The 19,954-nt window shown below is 45.7% G+C and overlaps 1 protein-coding gene across 7 annotated transcripts; it reads left to right on the top strand.

Moving 5' to 3' along the window:
• Nucleotides 1-11,019: 11,019 nt before the first annotated feature.
• Nucleotides 11,020-13,889, top strand: LOC311278877 (uncharacterized protein). Of its 7 annotated transcripts, none has more exons than XM_084389967.1 (5): nucleotides 11,020-11,381; nucleotides 12,118-12,249; nucleotides 12,493-12,630; nucleotides 12,894-13,024; nucleotides 13,211-13,889. In XM_084389967.1, the coding sequence occupies exons 1-5, from the start codon at nucleotides 11,297-11,299 to the stop codon at nucleotides 13,766-13,768; spliced, it is 1,044 nt and encodes a 347-aa protein (XP_084246093.1). In that variant the 5' UTR covers nucleotides 11,020-11,296; the 3' UTR covers nucleotides 13,769-13,889. The 7 variants fall into 7 exon arrangements, with proteins under 7 accessions (XP_084246093.1, XP_084246091.1, XP_084246096.1 ...); XM_084389965.1 differs by having other exon boundaries at nucleotides 12,894-13,090; XM_084389970.1 differs by having other exon boundaries at nucleotides 12,894-13,543; nucleotides 13,722-13,889.
• Nucleotides 13,890-19,954: the final 6,065 nt, after the last annotated feature.

Raw genomic sequence — 19,954 nt, 5'->3', positions numbered from 1 at the left:
CTTTTTTTTTTTTTTTTTTTTTTAGTGGGGAAAACAAGGAATTCGATTTTTGTATTCCAGTGTTAGTTCGGCTGTTTTCACATAATGGCTCATTGGAATCAATGCGTGAGATCCCACCCTCCAAAGCTGCGCCTCCTTCAAAATGCTTGAACACACACAGCAGAGTCTGTAAAGTGTCACGAGATGAAAGACTGCACTAAATTGCCTCATGTCTAAAATGCATAACATGCAGTGATAATGAACGTAAACAACTTGCAGTGCTCTAGTTGTACCACCTGACTGATGCTGATTCATTTTGGCGTTGATAGTGTTGACATGGAAACGTCTAAATCCAAATGCAATGATTGGATAAACCATTCTATTTTTGATTGCTATAGAATGTGAAGTTTCAACCAGTATTGTCTATTGACCAATAGTCTTCTGCATTCTGAAGCATTTTAGTGAAATTGTGTCTTCTAGTGGTCATTTTATTTTACGAAGTTGCAACTTCAAGCCTATTAACAGATGATCCCTTTAGTTGCCTGTGACCAAATGAGTTCTGAATGCCGAGTTCACACTGCACAATTTTCAAAGTAGTCGGGGCACTGTTCTTTTCACACTAAACGACTATCTGGGGTAACGTTCAGTTGCTGCTGTGTGCACGATGCACCGACGACAGGGGGTTTCACACTGCATGACTTGACAAAAGAAAGAAGAGCTGACAACTGTCTGGTCTGCAAACTGCGTTTCACATCCAAAACTAATGCGAGAAGTAGTCGTGGCCTGCTCTCGAAGTCCTAACAAGTCCAAACAACTCCTAACAGAATCCAAACAGAGTCCTAACGATGGGGCAAAAGAGCCAATCATATGCTTCAGGGGGGCAAAAGAGCCAATCATATGCGTCGAAACGGGCCCCGTGCGGACAGTGTTCTCATTGGTTGACTGACGGACTCGGAGACGACAGTTGATCCTGAGGTAACTTTATTTACCGGCGGCGAATATCTCTTGACACTAAAAGTAAGTAGAACTTACTAAAATTATGTAAATCACTGAAGTGAAATCGTAAAAGTATGTGGTGTGTTTGTAAATACTTCTGCTGTGACAAACGTTGGATGTTTTTCGGTAAGTTTGATAAGACGGTCACAAACCTTAAGGGATAATGTAACGCTGATCGCTAGCAGCTAAGTTAAGTTATGTTAATTATTTTCTTTACTGAACGTTTTTAAGTGTCTTTTGTGTGTCTGTCTTGTGATGTGAAAACCGTAAACGCCTGAGGTGTTTTTGTGTGCTTTTTTAATAATCTAGTGACGTCAGCACGAAGACCCTATTTGAAGAGTACCGTTAGACCTATGAATTAACTTTCTGAGTAAAATAAATTGTGAAATTAATTACTGTTACCAATCAACACATTTGTCATATGATAGGGTAGGCTTTATTTGATAGACATATTGCTGAAATATTGAGAAATAAAGCCTTGCTTGTGGTGATCAGTAACGTTAGTTGAGTAGTATTTCCATCTGTTACGGTTTATTTTTGTTATTTTCCATATATTGTCCCTAATATCTGCAGAAATGACAAAAACTGGGAAACCGGATGCCTACTGGGCAGGTGTGATGTCCCTGTATGCCCAGGGAAAATACACATTTACGACTGGCAAAAGGCCAGGATCCAGGCGATGGAGGGCGGTAATGCTGCGGATTGCTGATTGTCCTCTGACCCCCCTGAAAGGTCAAACTACTGTCCACAAACTAGACATATTTGGGAAAAGGATCCCCTGCAAGTGTGGATACCACGAGGTAAACGATGCCATTGAATCCTTAAACCTGTGATGTGATGAAAATATACTGGAAAATGTAATGGAAAATGTTTTCTCCTCAGTTCTACTGTTTGTTTCCAGTGTTAAACAGTGTGAGTATGTAATTATTAGTGAAAATGTACTTTAAATGTAAACCCACTTTTATTTTTCCCAGTCAGCAGAGAAGGCAGGGACAGCAGCATCCAGTGATAGTCAGCTGAGGGCTCCACAGGCCAGTGCTGCAACCCAGTTTGGGTTTTCCCAGTCAGCAGGGAAAGCAGCATCCAGTGCAGGTCAGCTGTGTCTCAGGTCAGCTGAGAGTTTACAGGCCAGTGCAGGTGCAACAGCTACAGGTTCTCAGGCCAGTGCAGGTGCAACAGCTACAGGTTCTCATGCCAGTGCAGCAGCTGGGAAAGCAGGACCACAGACAGACAGGTGTAGGTCAGAAAACTCCAGCTCTGTGCAGGATGAGCGAGGGGAAGTCTATCACATGCTCGCTGTGTAGTCAGGAGGTGATGTGCGAGGACTTCACGCAGCACCTGTCAGACTACCACACCCAGGAGCAGTGTGAGCAGTGTGGTGCAAAGGCCTGGGGGTCTCTTGGATTGTTACAGCACATAGAGGAATGTCACCTTTTGACCTGTCCAACAGACCTCCCAGATGTTGCTGCTCCTACCACTCCCATAGCCCAAGAGACGACACTGCAACCCAGTGACCCACCCGATGTTCCTGTCCCTGTTCCTGCTCCTCCCACAGCTCATGAGACGTCACTAGCACCACCACGACACCCACTCACTCTGCAGCCTCCTGAGGTAAACTGGGTGAATTTTCTACCCAAGCAGTTCACCAGAGTCATCCAGCCAGCTGACCAGGAGTGGATCGCCCACAGGAGTGGATTCCCCTTCTTTCCCCTTGCATTCGTTCTCTCTTAGAAAAGTCAAACAGAAACCTACTCATTATGTCCCAATTGCTCGTTTGTCGAAACCACCTTAGACTTAGCAACATGCCATGAAAAAAAAACCTCCACTCTTTCAATGTCAGTGTTCCTAGCTTTGGCAGGAGCAGCCTATCTCTCTCATCCCTTTATAAATTGTGGTCTTCATCCTTTAATGCCACAAACTTTAAGCTGGGGTGGCTGTACCTTAGCTAAAGCCCGGCTAGCTCAAATGGTAGAGCATCAGACTTTTAATCTGAGGGTCTAGGGTTCAAGTCCCTGTTCGGGCCAAGGTTTATTGCAGACCTCCCCTAATCTTAAATTAGCTTAAACCACATTGCTTAAAGTCCCTACTGTCTAAGCAAGCGGTGGTGGGGGACTTTGAGAGAACTGAGCTGAAGCTTGCCATTGACTCTGTATGTGCAGGCCCGGGGCAAGTGGTTTGCTTTCTCTGTATAGCATTTAGTACTCTGCGTTGTGCCCGCAGCATCCCCAGTCCAAATCTGGATCATGGCAGTCTTTTTGTGTAGGTGAAGACGTCGTTGAACTCCTTTTTGCCAACACAATATTTTAGCCGAGTGGACCCTCTGCTGCGGCACAACCACATTGATGGTTGGCCCCAGTGTTCTCTGCTGCTCACATCCAGAAAAGAAAATAGCATGTGACTAACTGGCAGGAGTAGTCGTGGCCGAGAGGTTAAGGAGATGGACTTGAAATCCATTGGGGTCTCCCCGTGCAGGGTTAGAACCCTGCTGACTACGTGGCTTTTTTTCACTTTGTCTGTTTTCAACAGAAATTGAGACATCCAGGTGCTTTGTACGAGCTGCTTTTTTCTCTAACACGGAAAATTGGGCAACCCACATCTCTTTTCAAGCATGACGCGAGCAGGTTTTTGTGTGGGTGAAGACGTCGTTGAACCCCTTTTTGCTGACACAATATGTTAGCTTAGTGCATCCTCTGCTGCTCACATCCACATTGATGGTTGGCCCCGGTGTCCTCTGCTGCTCACTTCCAGAAAGGGAAATAGCATTTGACTACCTATCAAGTGTAGTCGTGGCCGAGAGGTTAAGGCGATGGACTTGAAATCCATTGGGGTCTCCCCGCGCAGGTTCGAACCCTGCCGACTATGTGGCTTTTTTTCACTTTGTCTGATTGCGACAGGAGTTGTGACATCCAGGATCTTTGTACGAGCTGCTAACATGGAAACTGGGCTCTTTTCAAGCCTGAAGTGGGCGTCGTTTCAAAAGGCCCAGATCATCTGTGATTTTGGCCATTCTATTCAGGCAGTCGGAGCAATGGCTTTGGCATCCCCCGACAACTTCACGGCCTTCACGTTGGGCAGCTCAAGAGTCGCCGCATTATATTTTATGGAGAATCTTGGATATTAGTGTTTTGAAATGTTGCATTCGTTCTCTCTTAGAAAAGTCAAACAGAAACCTACTCATTATGTCCCAATTGCTCGTTTGTCGAAACCACCTTAGACTTAGCAACATGCCATGAAAAAAAACCTCCACTCTTTCAATGTCAGTGTTCCTAGCTTTGGCAGGAGCAGCCTATCTCTCTCATCCCTTTATAAATTGTGGTCTTCATCCTTTAATGCCACAAACTTTAAGTTGACAAAGCGTGAACACTTTAAGGAGAAAGTGCTGTTATATCCCTAGGGTGGCTGTACCTTAGCTAAAGCACGGCTGCTCAAATGGTAGAGCATCAGACTTTTAATCTGAGGGTCCAGGGTTCAAGTCCCTGCTCGGGCCAAGGTTTATTGCAGACCTCCCCTAATCTTAAATTAGCTTAAACCACATTGCTTAAAGTCCCTACTGTCTAAGCAAGCGGTGGTGGGGGACTTTGAGAGAACTGAGCTGAAGCTTGCCATTGACTCTGTATGTGCAGGCCCGGGGCAAGTGGTTTGCTTTCTCTGTATAGCATTTAGTACTCTGCGTTGTGCCCGCAGCATCCCCAGTCCAAATCCGGATCATGGCAGTCTTTTTGTGTAGGTGAAGACGTCGTTGAACTCCTTTTTGCCAACACAATATTTTCGCCATCCACATTGATAGTTGGCCGCGGTGTTCTCTGATGCTCAAATCCAGAAATGAAAATAGCATGTGACATGGAAGTAGTCGTGGCCGAGAGGTTAAGGCGATGGACTCGAAATCCATTGGGGTCTCCCCGCGCAGGTTCGAACCCTGCCGACTACGTGGCTCCTTGTCACTTTGTCTGTTTGCGACAGGAATTGTGACATCCAGGAGCTTTGTACTAGCTGCTTCTTTCTCTAAAACGGAAAATCTCTTTTCAAGCCTGAGGTGAGCAGGTTTTTGTGTAGGTAAAGACGTCGTTAGTTTATAAATAAATGGGGGACTTGAGAGAACTGAGCTGAAGCTTGCCGTTGACTCTTGTATGTGCAGGCCCGGGGCGAGTGGTTTGCTTTCTCGCCATAGCATTTAGTAGTCTGCGTTGTGCCCGCAGCACCCCCAGTCCAAATCCAGATCATGGCAGTCTTTTTGTGCATGTGAAGACGTCGTTGAACTCCTTTTTGCCAACACAATATTTTAGCCGAGTGGACCCTCTGCTGCGCACAACCACATTGATGGTTGGCCCCAGTGTTTTCTGCTGCTCACATCCAGAAAGGAAAATAGCATTTGACTCCCTATCAAGTGTAGTCGTGGCCGAGAGGTTAAGGCGATGGACTTGAAATCCATTGGGGTCTCCCCGCGCAGGTTCGAACCCTGCCGATTACGTGGCTTTTTTTCACTTTGTCTGATTGCGACAGGAGTTGTGACATCCAGGATCTTTGTACGAGCTGCTAACATGGAAACTGGGCTCTTTTCAAGCCTGAAGTGGGCGTCGTTTCAAAAGGCCCAGATCATCTGTGATTTTGGCCATTCTATTCAGGCAGTCGGAGCAATGGCTTTGGCATCCCCCGACAACTTCACGGCCTTCACGTTGGGCAGCTCAAGAGTCGCCGCATTATATTTTATGGAGAATCTTGGATATTAGTGTTTTGAAATGTTGCATTCGTTCTCTCTTAGAAAAGTCAAACAGAAACCTACTCATTATGTCCCAATTGCTCGTTTGTCGAAACCACCTTAGACTTAGCAACATGCCATGAAAAAAAACCTCCACTCTTTCAATGTCAGTGTTCCTAGCTTTGGCAGGAGCAGCCTATCTCTCTCATCCCTTTATAAATTGTGGTCTTCATCCTTTAATGCCACAAACTTTAAGCTGACAAAGCGTGAACACTTTAAGGAGAAAGTGCTGTTATATCCCTAGGGTGGCTGTACCTTTGCTAAAGCACGGCTGCTCAAATGGTAGAGCATCAGACTTTTAATCTGAGGGTCCAGGGTTCAAGTCCCTGCTCGGGCCAAGGTTTATTGCAGACCTCCCCTAATCTTAAATTAGCTTAAACCACATTGCTTAAAGTCCCTACTGTCTAAGCAAGCGGTGGTGGGGGACTTTGAGAGAACTGAGCTGAAGCTTGCCATTGACTCTGTATGTGCAGGCCCGGGGCAAGTGGTTTGCTTTCTCTGTATAGCATTTAGTACTCTGCGTTGTGCCCGCAGCATCCCCAGTCCAAATCCGGATCATGGCAGTCTTTTTGTGTAGGTGAAGACGTCGTTGAACTCCTTTTTGCCAACACAATATTTTCGTCATCCACATTGATAGTTGGCCGCGGTGTTCTCTGATGCTCAAATCCAGAAATGAAAATAGCATGTGACATGGAAGTAGTCGTGGCCGAGAGGTTAAGGCGATGGACTCGAAATCCATTGGGGTCTCCCCGCGCAGGTTCGAACCCTGCCGACTACGTGGCTCCTTGTCACTTTGTCTGTTTGCGACAGGAATTGTGACATCCAGGAGCTTTGTACTAGCTGCTTCTTTCTCTAAAACGGAAAATCTCTTTTCAAGCCTGAGGTGAGCAGGTTTTTGTGTAGGTAAAGACGTCGTTAGTTTATAAATAAATGGGGGACTTGAGAGAACTGAGCTGAAGCTTGCCGTTGACTCTTGTATGTGCAGGCCCGGGGCGAGTGGTTTGCTTTCTCGCCATAGCATTTAGTAGTCTGCGTTGTGCCCGCAGCACCCCCAGTCCAAATCCAGATCATGGCAGTCTTTTTGTGCATGTGAAGACGTCGTTGAACTCCTTTTTGCCAACACAATATTTTAGCCGAGTGGACCCTCTGCTGCGCACAACCACATTGATGGTTGGCCCCAGTGTTTTCTGCTGCTCACATCCAGAAAGGAAAATAGCATTTGACTCCCTATCAAGTGTAGTCGTGGCCGAGAGGTTAAGGCGATGGACTTGAAATCCATTGGGGTCTCCCCGCGCAGGTTCGAACCCTGCCGACTACGTGGCTTTTTTTCACTTTGTCTGATTGCGACAGGAGTTGTGACATCCAGGATCTTTGTACAAGCTGCTAACATGGAAACTGGGCTCTTTTCAAGCCTGAAGTGGGTGTCGTTTCAAAAGGCCCAGATCATCTGTGATTTTGGCCATTCTATTCAGGTTAGTCGGAGCAATGGCTTTGGCATCCCCCGACAACTTCACGGCCTTCACGTTGGGCAGCTCAAGAGTCACCGCATTATATTTTATGGAGAATCTTGGATATTAGTGTTTTGAAATGTTGCATTCGTTCTCTCTTAGAAAAGTCAAACAGAAACCTACTCATTATGTCCCAATTGCTCGTTTGTCGAAACCACATTAGACTTAGCAACATGCCATGAAAAAAAAACTCCACTCTTTCAATGTCAGTGTTCCTAGCTTTGGCAGGAGCAGCCTATCTCTCTCGTCCCTTTATAAATTGTGGTCTTCATCCTTTAATGCCACAAACTTTAAGCTGACAAAGCATGAACACTTTAAGGAGAAAGTGCTGTTATATCCCCAGGGTTGCTGTTCCCTGGCAAAAGCCCGGATAGCTCAGTCGGTAGAGCATCAGACTTTTAATCTGAGGGTCCAGGGTTCAAGTCCCTGTTCGGCCGAAAGTTTGTTGCAGACCTCTCCTAATCTCGTGCTGTGCTCTTCCCAGCCTTTGAGAGAGGTGGTCCTCCTCTTCAAGAAAAGACATGGTGGAGTTAGTTCCAAGCATTTGGTGTTGTTTTACCTGCTGTAATGCTTGGTTACTGTCTAAGCAAGCGGTGGTGGGGGACTTGAGAGAACTGAGCTGAAGCTTGCCGTTGACTCTTGTATGTGCAGGCCCGGGGAGAGTGGTTTGCTTTCTCTGTATAGCATTTAGTACTCTGCGTTGTGCCCGCAGCATCCCCAGTCCAAATCTGGATCATGGCAGTCTTTTTGTGTAGGTGAAGACGTCGTTGAACTCCTTTTTGCCAACACAATATTTTCGCCATCCGCATTGATAGTTGGCCCTGGTGTTCTCTGATGCTCAAATCCAGAAATGAAAATAGCATGTGACATGGAAGTAGTTGTGGCCGAGAGGTTAAGGCGATGGACTCGAAATCCATTGGGGTCTCCCCGCGCAGGTTCAAACCCTGCCGACTACGTGGCTCCTTGTCACTTTGTCTGTTTGCGACAGGAATTGTGACATCCAGGAGCTTTGTACTAGCTGCTTCTATCTCTAAAACGGAAAATCTCTTTTCAAGCCTGAGGTGAGCAGGTTTTTGTGTAGGTAAAGACGTCGTTAGTTTATAAATAAATGGGGGACTTGAGAGAACTGAGCTGAAGCTTGCCGTTGACTCTTGTATGTGCAGGCCCGGGGCGAGTGGTTTGCTTTCTCTGTATAGCATTTAGTAGTCTGCGTTGTGCCCGCAGCACCCCCAGTCCAAATCCAGATCATGGCAGTCTTTTTGTGCATGTGAAGACGTCGTTGAACTCCTTTTTGCCAACACAATATTTTAGCCGAGTGGACCCTCTGCTGCGGCACAACCACATTGATGGTTGGCCCCAGTGTTCTCTGCTGCTCACATCCAGAAAAGAAAATAGCATGTGACTAACTGGCAGGAGTAGTCGTGGCCGAGAGGTTAAGGAGATGGACTTGAAATCCATTGGGGTCTCCCCGTGCAGGGTTAGAACCCTGCTGACTACGTGGCTTTTTTTCACTTTGTCTGTTTTCGACAGAAATTGAGACATCCAGGAGCTTTGTACGAGCTGCTTTTTTCTCTAACACGGAAAATTGGGCAACCCACATCTCTTTTCAAGCATGACGCGAGCAGGTTTTTGTGTGGGTGAAGACGTCGTTGAACCCCTTTTTGCTGACACAATATGTTAGCTGAGTGCATCCTCTACTGCTCACATCCACATTGATGGTTGGCCCCGGTGTCCTCTGCTGCTCACTTCCAGAAAGGAAAATAGCATTTGACTCCCTATCAAGTGTAGTCGTGGCCGAGAGGTTAAGGCGATGGACTTGAAATCCATTGGGGTCTCCCCGCGCAGATTCGAACCCTGCCGTCTACGTGGCTTTTTTTCACTTTGTCTGATTGCGACAGGAGTTGTGACATCCAGGATCTTTGTACGAGCTGCTAACATGGAAACTGGGCTCTTTTCAAGCCTGAAGTGGGCGTCGTTTCAAAAGGCCCAGATCATCTGTGATTTTGGCCATTCTATTCAGGTTAGTCGGAGCAATGGCTTTGGCATCCCCCGACAACTTCACGACCTTCACGTTGGGCAGCTCATATATATTATATTTTATGGAGAATCTTGGATATTAGTGTTTTGAAATGTTGCATTCATTCTCTCTTAGAAAAGTCAAACAGAAACCTACTCATTATGTCCCAATTGCTCCTTTGTCGAAACCACCTTAGACTTAGCAACATGCCATGAAAAAAAACCTTCACTCTTTCAATGTCAGTGTTCCTAGCTTTGGCAGGAGCAGCCTATCTCTCTCGTCCCTTTATAAATTGTGGTCTTCATCCTTTAATGCCACAAACTTTAAGCTGACAAAGCGTGAACACTTTAAGGAGAAAGTGCTGTTATATCCCTAGGGTGGCTGTACCTTAGCTAAAGCCTGGCTAGCTCAAATGGTAGAGCATCAGACTTTTAATCTGAGGGTGCAGGGTTCAAGTCCCTGTTCGGGCCAAGGTTTACAGTTGTGCAGACCTCTCCTAATCTTAAATTAGCTTAAACCACATTGCTTAAAGTCCCTACTGTCTAAGCAAGCGGTGGTGGGGGACTTTGAGAGAACTGAGCTGAAGCTTGCCATTGACTCTGTATGTGCAGGCCCGGGGCAAGTGGAAAGATTGCTTTCTCTGTATAGCATTCATTACTCTGCGTTGTGCCCGCAGCATCCCCAGTCCAAATCCGGATCATGGCAGTCTTTTCGTGTAGGTGAAGACGTCGTTGAACTCCTTTTTGCCAACACAATATTTTCGCCATCCACATTGATAGTTGGCCCCGGTGTTCTCTGATGCTCAAATCCAGAAATGAAAATCGCACGTTACACGGAAGTAGTCGTGGCCGAGAGGTTAAGGCGATGGACTCGAAATCCATTGGGGCCTCCCCGCGCAGATTTGAACCCTGCCGACTACTTGGCTCCCTGTCACTTTGTCTGATTGTGACATCCAGGAGCTTTGTACGTGCTGCTTCTTTCTCTAAAACGGAAAATCTCTTTTCAAACCTGAGGTGAGCAGGTTTTTGTGTAGGTAAAGACGTCGTTAGTTTATAAATAAGTGTTTTGGCACACCTGTCCGAGTGGCGCTACAAATTCTTCTAAAATCCGATTTGATTTCGGGCATGTTAAATTAGCGTTCGACAAACGCGAACAAACTTTTATTCATGTACACTCACAATAACAATTAAATGTTGTGCTTTTGTAAAATAAAGAAAACAAACAGGGTGCACTTTCTGCCGTCTCGGTCTCCGTCACAGAAATGAACCAAAACTCTATAGGCTACTTGCCTCGGTCACAATAAGAAAAATGTCTATAGAAAGCTTGAGTGAACAAATATTATCTGATTATGCAATCCATATGAAACCATCCAATATTAAATTGGCTATGATATAACCATGGCTGTGTATTCCCCTATATTCACTACAGTGGCTGGAAACATTGTTTTCATTCATAATTACTTGCATGGATTCACATCGCAAATCAATCAACAATTGAAAGATTCAGATTCAAATTCTAGACATGCCCCTGTGTCTCTTGATGTTCAATGCAGATTTATGCCAGTCTCCAGTAGAGATCCATTTCCTGGAGAGTTTAGGTGTAGGAGTTTAGTCATAATTACAACTTGTAACTTGTGGTAGAACTCCGACTTGTACCACGTGATCGCTGTACCACCTGACCACTGCAGATTCATTTGTCGTTGATAGTGTTGCCATAAAAACAATCAATCATCTCCTAATTACGACATCCAACCCTAATCAAACACACCTGAACAAGCTAATCAAGGTCTTCAAGATTAGGCTATATTAGAAAGCTACAGGCAAGTGATTTTCATTAGGGTTGGAGTTACCCAGACCCCCAATTGGATCTTTAAAAACGCATTTTCAAAAAGTGTTTTAAACTCCTTTGATAGCGTTTGTTGTGGGACTCCGCTGATATTTTGATGCAGCAACAGGGGGTTTTTCTTTGTAGTTTTATTGTAGACTCACTAATTCAGTGCATCTTCCAGCAGAGCTGATTTTGAGATTGCAGGCTGAGAGGATGACAGCTCAAGTGTACTGCTCATTTAGTGCTGTTTTATTGTGTCTGTCTGCTTGTTTAAGCACAACAGATGCTGGAGTCCTAGGTGAGAAGTTCTTTTAGCTTCATTATGCAGCCAGAAGAAGTGCATAAATAAAGTGCCTTACAAAATTGGATTTCAGACACATCTGCTTACAAAAATACAGTATAGCCGTCAAGTTGAAGTTCATCTTTGTATGTTGGTTTAGTTTTAATAATAAGCAAAGTATAAATATGCAAACTGTCATATGTTTATGCATTTTTCATTGTACAAGTAAAACCCATATAATCGCTAATAGGCATTTGTTTACTGTAAAACAAGAACATTAGTGTAATATGGCTACAAAATTGTTACCGGACAGTATCAATCCTGAGTTTCAACTTTTCATCAAGAAATGCATGAGCCTACAATATAACATGGCGGGGCTAATTATAACCGATAACTCTGCATTTTACATATATAGTGGGTTTCTATATTCGTTTTGTTTTCTGTTGAGTAGCTTATTAAAATGCTTAAAAGGAAATGAGGGTGGTCATGGGGATGGCATCATTTTTGAAGATGTACACCAGTAAATTTGTATACAACATAATAACTGATGTCCATGCTTTCTACAGTGGGGTAGGTTGTAACTGCACTTTGAAACCGATTGATGCAGTTTAGAGAAAAATGGTAGATTTCTAAGCTACTTGAATTGAAGCAGATAAATGTGTGAATATTATGAAGTTTGAGACTCATTGCAAAACCCCTGACTTGGAAATGCTGAAGCAAACTATTACAGCACCTCTTGAATCCTCTTCTGTAGTGTCTGGTCATTGTCCGGCGATGCTGACGGTCGTGCCCTCCCGACGAGGATGCACTTCTGATAGAGACTGCTCTGGAGGACACAAATGCTGTCAATTTCCCTGTGGGGCCGCGTGTGTGCCGCCTGTTTTCAGTGAGTTTTAATTATTTATTCATGCTATACGTCTTCCAGAAAAAAACCCTGAATTTTTTCACTCAGGAATTGCTAGTAAGTTTCACAAATTGCAAAGAAACCGCAAGTAACGCATTGAACTAAATGTGAAACTATGAAGTAGATGGACTGAATTTTCCGGTAAATCCTTCTACGATTTTTCATAGTGTATGAGACCTTCAGTATTCAGTGATGTGGTTTCTCTGTCATGTGTCTCTATAACAGCAAAGGCAGGGGAGTGTCCAAGCACAAATTCTGGAGCAGGAATGTGTGCAGAGTTGTGTTACTATGACAGTGACTGTCCGAACAATGAGAAATGCTGCAGCAATGGATGTGGACATCAGTGTATGGATCCATTTGCAGGTATTTGTTATTATATTAGTGTTTGAGTCCGCTTCCTCATTTCAGTTTCTTGTTTTATAATTAATCGTTCTCAATTTAAAAAGTATTCAGCCAATAGCACGGTTTAAAGCACAGGATGGCTTTACAAAATTAATTCATATGATTCATTAATACGATCATGATTAATAATTAGGAGTAAAAGTTGGTATTTGGTTTTTGTGATGTATCTGAGAATGAATGCCTCTAATCGGACTGACTGAAGTTGACTATCTGTATCCATCCAGTGAAGCCTGCAGCCGAACCGCCGAAGCCTCCAGGAAAGCCTGCAGCCGAACCTCCAAAGCCTCCAGGAAAGCCTGCAGCCGAACCTCCAAAGCCTCCAGGAAAGCCTGCAGCCGAACCTCCAAAGCCTCCAGTGAAGCCTGCAGCCGAACCTCCAAAACCTCCAGGGAAGCCTGCAGCCGAACCTCCAAAGCCTCCAGTGAAGCCTGCAGCCGAACCTCCAAAGCCTCCAGGAAAGCCTGCAGCTGAACCTCCGAAGCCTCCAGTGAAGCCTTCCGCTGAACTACCTGAGCCGGAGCCTTCTACAGAAGAGCCGGAGCTTTCTAACGAACTCCCGGAGCCTTCTACAGAACTGCCGGAACCTTCTGCTGAACTGCCTGAGCCTTCTACCGAACCTCCGGTGCCTTCAGACGAACTGCCAGTGACGCCTGCAGCCGAACCTCCAAAGCCTCCAGTGACGCCTGCAGCCGAACCTCCAAAGCCTCCAGTGAAGCCTGCAGCCGAACCTCCAAAGCCTCCAGGAAAGCCTGCAGCCGAACCTCCAAAGCCTCCAGGAAAGCCTGCGGCCGAACCGCCCAAGCCTCCAGTGAAGCCTGCGGCCGAACCGCCCAAGCCTCCAGTGAAGCCTGCAGCCGAACCGCCCAAGCCTCCAGTGAAGCCTGCAGCCGAACCGCCCAAGCCTCCAGTGAAGCCTGCGGCCGAACCCCCGAAGCCTCCAGTGAAGCCTGCGGCCGAACCGCCCAAGCCTCCAGTGAAGCCTGCAGCCGAACCGCCCAAGCCTCCAGTGAAGCCTGCAGCCGAACCGCCCAAGCCTCCAGTGAAGCCTCCAGTGAAGCCTGCAGCCGAACCGCCCAAGCCTCCTTACCCTTATGGCTAATGTCCTGGCCATAATTAATGTGGCTATGCATGCAGTTACTGTAACTGTGCTGTTTTAACCATTGGCTGTATGGTGTGTTTTCCCTGTTTATCACCAAATAAATCTCACACTTGTAAGACCACTTTTTTTTTTTCTTTTTTTTTTTTAGTGGGGAAAACAAGGAATTCGATTTTTGTATTCCAGTGTTAGTTCGGCTGTTTTCACATAATGGCTCATTGGAATCAATGCGTGAGATCCCACCCTCCAAAGCTGCGCCTCCTTCAAAATGCTTGAACACACACAGCAGAGTCTGTAAAGTGTCACGAGATGAAAGACTGCACTAAATTGCCTCATGTCTAAAATGCATAACATGCAGTGATAATGAACGTAAACAACTTGCAGTGCTCTAGTTGTACCACCTGACTGATGCTGATTCATTTTGGCGTTGATAGTGTTGACATGGAAACGTCTAAATCCAAATGCAATGATTGGATAAACCATTCTATTTTTGATTGCTATAGAATGTGAAGTTTCAACCAGTATTGTCTATTGACCAATAGTCTTCTGCATTCTGAAGCATTTTAGTGAAATTGTGTCTTCTAGTGGTCATTTTATTTTACGAAGTTGCAACTTCAAGCCTATTAACAGATGATCCCTTTAGTTGCCTGTGACCAAATGAGTTCTGAATGCCGAGTTCACACTGCACAATTTTCAAAGTAGTCGGGGCACTGTTCTTTTCACACTAAACGACTATCTGGGGTAACGTTCAGTTGCTGCTGTGTGCACGATGCACCGACGACAGGGGGTTTCACACTGCATGACTTGACAAAAGAAAGAAGAGCTGACAACTGTCTGGTCTGCAAACTGCGTTTCACATCCAAAACTAATGCGAGAAGTAGTCGTGGCCTGCTCTCGAAGTCCTAACAAGTCCAAACAACTCCTAACAGAATCCAAACAGAGTCCTAACGATGGGGCAAAAGAGCCAATCATATGCTTCAGGGGGGCAAAAGAGCCAATCATATGCGTCGAAACGGGCCCCGTGCGGACAGTGTTCTCATTGGTTGACTGACGGACTCGGAGACGACAGTTGATCCTGAGGTAACTTTATTTACCGGCGGCGAATATCTCTTGACACTAAAAGTAAGTAGAACTTACTAAAATTATGTAAATCACTGAAGTGAAATCGTAAAAGTATGTGGTGTGTTTGTAAATACTTCTGCTGTGACAAACGTTGGATGTTTTTCGGTAAGTTTGATAAGACGGTCACAAACCTTAAGGGATAATGTAACGCTGATCGCTAGCAGCTAAGTTAAGTTATGTTAATTATTTTCTTTACTGAACGTTTTTAAGTGTCTTTTGTGTGTCTGTCTTGTGATGTGAAAACCGTAAACGCCTGAGGTGTTTTTGTGTGCTTTTTTAATAATCTAGTGACGTCAGCACGAAGACCCTATTTGAAGAGTACCGTTAGACCTATGAATTAACTTTCTGAGTAAAATAAATTGTGAAATTAATTACTGTTACCAATCAACACATTTGTCATATGATAGGGTAGGCTTTATTTGATAGACATATTGCTGAAATATTGAGAAATAAAGCCTTGCTTGTGGTGATCAGTAACGTTAGTTGAGTAGTATTTCCATCTGTTACGGTTTATTTTTGTTATTTTCCATATATTGTCCCTAATATCTGCAGAAATGACAAAAACTGGGAAACCGGATGCCTACTGGGCAGGTGTGATGTCCCTGTATGCCCAGGGAAAATACACATTTACGACTGGCAAAAGGCCAGGATCCAGGCGATGGAGGGCGGTAATGCTGCGGATTGCTGATTGTCCTCTGACCCCCCTGAAAGGTCAAACTACTGTCCACAAACTAGACATATTTGGGAAAAGGATCCCCTGCAAGTGTGGATACCACGAGGTAAACGATGCCATTGAATCCTTAAACCTGTGATGTGATGAAAATATACTGGAAAATGTAATGGAAAATGTTTTCTCCTCAGTTCTACTGTTTGTTTCCAGTGTTAAACAGTGTGAGTATGTAATTATTAGTGAAAATGTACTTTAAATGTAAACCCACTTTTATTTTTCCCAGTCAGCAGAGAAGGCAGGGACAGCAGCATCCAGTGATAGTCAGCTGAGGGCTCCACAGGCCAGTGCTGCAACCCAGTTTGGGTTTTCCCAGTCAGCAGGGAAAGCAGCATCCAGTGCAGGTCAGCTGTGTCTCAGGTCAGCTGAGAGTTTACAGGCCAGTGCAGGTGCAACAGCTACAGGTTCTCAGGCCAGTGCAGGTGCAACAGCTACAGGTTCTCATGCCAGTGCAGCAGCTGGGAAAGCAGGACCACAGACAGACAGGTGTAGGTCAGAAAACTCCAGCTCTGTGCAGGATGAGCGAGGGGAAGTCTATCACATGCTCGCTGTGTAGTCAGGAGGTGATGTGCGAGGACTTCACGCAGCACCTGTCAGACTACCACACCCAGGAGCAGTGTGAGCAGTGTGGTGCAAAGGCCTGGGGGTCTCTTGGATTGTTACAGCACATAGAGGAATGTCACCTTTTGACCTGTCCAACAGACCTCCCAGATGTTGCTGCTCCTACCACTCCCATAGCCCAAGAGACGACACTGCAACCCAGTGACCCACCCGATGTTCCTGTCCCTGTTCCTGCTCCTCCCACAGCTCATGAGACGTCACTAGCACCACCACGACACCCACTCACTCTGCAGCCTCCTGAGGTAAACTGGGTGAATTTTCTACCCAAGCAGTTCACCAGAGTCATCCAGCCAGCTGACCAGGAGTGGATCGCCCACAGGAGTGGATTCCCCTTCTTTCCCCTTGCATTCGTTCTCTCTTAGAAAAGTCAAACAGAAACCTACTCATTATGTCCCAATTGCTCGTTTGTCGAAACCACCTTAGACTTAGCAACATGCCATGAAAAAAAAACCTCCACTCTTTCAATGTCAGTGTTCCTAGCTTTGGCAGGAGCAGCCTATCTCTCTCATCCCTTTATAAATTGTGGTCTTCATCCTTTAATGCCACAAACTTTAAGCTGGGGTGGCTGTACCTTAGCTAAAGCCCGGCTAGCTCAAATGGTAGAGCATCAGACTTTTAATCTGAGGGTCTAGGGTTCAAGTCCCTGTTCGGGCCAAGGTTTATTGCAGACCTCCCCTAATCTTAAATTAGCTTAAACCACATTGCTTAAAGTCCCTACTGTCTAAGCAAGCGGTGGTGGGGGACTTTGAGAGAACTGAGCTGAAGCTTGCCATTGACTCTGTATGTGCAGGCCCGGGGCAAGTGGTTTGCTTTCTCTGTATAGCATTTAGTACTCTGCGTTGTGCCCGCAGCATCCCCAGTCCAAATCTGGATCATGGCAGTCTTTTTGTGTAGGTGAAGACGTCGTTGAACTCCTTTTTGCCAACACAATATTTTAGCCGAGTGGACCCTCTGCTGCGGCACAACCACATTGATGGTTGGCCCCAGTGTTCTCTGCTGCTCACATCCAGAAAAGAAAATAGCATGTGACTAACTGGCAGGAGTAGTCGTGGCCGAGAGGTTAAGGAGATGGACTTGAAATCCATTGGGGTCTCCCCGTGCAGGGTTAGAACCCTGCTGACTACGTGGCTTTTTTTCACTTTGTCTGTTTTCAACAGAAATTGAGACATCCAGGTGCTTTGTACGAGCTGCTTTTTTCTCTAACACGGAAAATTGGGCAACCCACATCTCTTTTCAAGCATGACGCGAGCAGGTTTTTGTGTGGGTGAAGACGTCGTTGAACCCCTTTTTGCTGACACAATATGTTAGCTTAGTGCATCCTCTGCTGCTCACATCCACATTGATGGTTGGCCCCGGTGTCCTCTGCTGCTCACTTCCAGAAAGGGAAATAGCATTTGACTACCTATCAAGTGTAGTCGTGGCCGAGAGGTTAAGGCGATGGACTTGAAATCCATTGGGGTCTCCCCGCGCAGGTTCGAACCCTGCCGACTATGTGGCTTTTTTTCACTTTGTCTGATTGCGACAGGAGTTGTGACATCCAGGATCTTTGTACGAGCTGCTAACATGGAAACTGGGCTCTTTTCAAGCCTGAAGTGGGCGTCGTTTCAAAAGGCCCAGATCATCTGTGATTTTGGCCATTCTATTCAGGCAGTCGGAGCAATGGCTTTGGCATCCCCCGACAACTTCACGGCCTTCACGTTGGGCAGCTCAAGAGTCGCCGCATTATATTTTATGGAGAATCTTGGATATTAGTGTTTTGAAATGTTGCATTCGTTCTCTCTTAGAAAAGTCAAACAGAAACCTACTCATTATGTCCCAATTGCTCGTTTGTCGAAACCACCTTAGACTTAGCAACATGCCATGAAAAAAAACCTCCACTCTTTCAATGTCAGTGTTCCTAGCTTTGGCAGGAGCAGCCTATCTCTCTCATCCCTTTATAAATTGTGGTCTTCATCCTTTAATGCCACAAACTTTAAGTTGACAAAGCGTGAACACTTTAAGGAGAAAGTGCTGTTATATCCCTAGGGTGGCTGTACCTTAGCTAAAGCACGGCTGCTCAAATGGTAGAGCATCAGACTTTTAATCTGAGGGTCCAGGGTTCAAGTCCCTGCTCGGGCCAAGGTTTATTGCAGACCTCCCCTAATCTTAAATTAGCTTAAACCACATTGCTTAAAGTCCCTACTGTCTAAGCAAGCGGTGGTGGGGGACTTTGAGAGAACTGAGCTGAAGCTTGCCATTGACTCTGTATGTGCAGGCCCGGGGCAAGTGGTTTGCTTTCTCTGTATAGCATTTAGTACTCTGCGTTGTGCCCGCAGCATCCCCAGTCCAAATCCGGATCATGGCAGTCTTTTTGTGTAGGTGAAGACGTCGTTGAACTCCTTTTTGCCAACACAATATTTTCGCCATCCACATTGATAGTTGGCCGCGGTGTTCTCTGATGCTCAAATCCAGAAATGAAAATAGCATGTGACATGGAAGTAGTCGTGGCCGAGAGGTTAAGGCGATGGACTCGAAATCCATTGGGGTCTCCCCGCGCAGGTTCGAACCCTGCCGACTACGTGGCTCCTTGTCACTTTGTCTGTTTGCGACAGGAATTGTGACATCCAGGAGCTTTGTACTAGCTGCTTCTTTCTCTAAAACGGAAAATCTCTTTTCAAGCCTGAGGTGAGCAGGTTTTTGTGTAGGTAAAGACGTCGTTAGTTTATAAATAAATGGGGGACTTGAGAGAACTGAGCTGAAGCTTGCCGTTGACTCTTGTATGTGCAGGCCCGGGGCGAGTGGTTTGCTTTCTCTGTATAGCATTTAGTAGTCTGCGTTGTGCCCGCAGCACCCCCAGTCCAAATCCAGATCATGGCAGTCTTTTTGTGCATGTGAAGACGTCGTTGAACTCCTTTTTGCCAACACAATATTTTAGCCGAGTGGACCCTCTGCTGCGCACAACCACATTGATGGTTGGCCCCAGTGTTTTCTGCTGCTCACATCCAGAAAGGAAAATAGCATTTGACTCCCTATCAAGTGTAGTCGTGGCCGAGAGGTTAAGGCGATGGACTTGAAATCCATTGGGGTCTCCCCGCGCAGGTTCGAACCCTGCCGACTACGTGGCTTTTTTTCACTTTGTCTGATTGCGACAGGAGTTGTGACATCCAGGATCTTTGTACGAGCTGCTAACATGGAAACTGGGCTCTTTTCAAGCCTGAAGTGGGCGTCGTTTCAAAAGGCCCAGATCATCTGTGATTTTGGCCATTCTATTCAGGCAGTCGGAGCAATGGCTTTGGCATCTCCCGACAACTTCACGGCCTTCACGTTGGGCAGCTCAAGAGTCGCCGCATTATATTTTATGGAGAATCTTGGATATTAGTGTTTTGAAATGTTGCATTCGTTCTCTCTTAGAAAAGTCAAACAGAAACCTACTCATTATGTCCCAATTGCTTGTTTGTCGAAACCACATTAGACTTAGCAACATGCCATGAAAAAAAACCTCCACTCTTTCAATGTCAGTGTTCCTAGCTTTGGCATGAGCAGCCTATCTCTCTCGTCCCTTTATAAATTGTGGTCTTCATCCTTTAATGCCACAAACTTTAAGCTGACAAAGCGTGAACACTTTAAGGAGAAAGTGCTGTTATATCCCTAGGGTGGCTGTACCTTAGCTAAAGCCTGGCTAGCTCAAATGGTAGAGCATCAGACTTTTAATCTGAGGGTCCAGGGTTCAAGTCCCTGTT

This window comes from Rutilus rutilus (genome assembly GCF_951802725.1).
Source record: "Rutilus rutilus genome assembly, chromosome: 19".
Taxonomy (NCBI): Eukaryota; Metazoa; Chordata; class Actinopteri; order Cypriniformes; family Leuciscidae; genus Rutilus; species Rutilus rutilus.
Note: the sequence above shows the minus strand (reverse complement) of the source record. Positions and strands in the feature narration are given on the sequence as shown.

What these genes read in the sequence shown, in the direction of transcription:
- LOC311278877 (XM_084389964.1), top strand. Translation starts at nt 11,297, where the DNA reads ATGACAGCTCAAGTGTACTGCTCATTTAGTGCTGTTTTATTGTGTCTG. An exon ending in AACAGATGCTGGAGTCCTAG is followed by an intron (nt 11,382 to 12,117) that starts GTGAGAAGTTCT and finishes CCTCTTCTGTAG; the next exon opens with TGTCTGGTCATTGTCCGGCG. An exon ending in GTGTATGGATCCATTTGCAG is followed by an intron (nt 12,631 to 12,893) that starts GTATTTGTTATT and finishes GTATCCATCCAG; the next exon opens with TGAAGCCTGCAGCCGAACCG.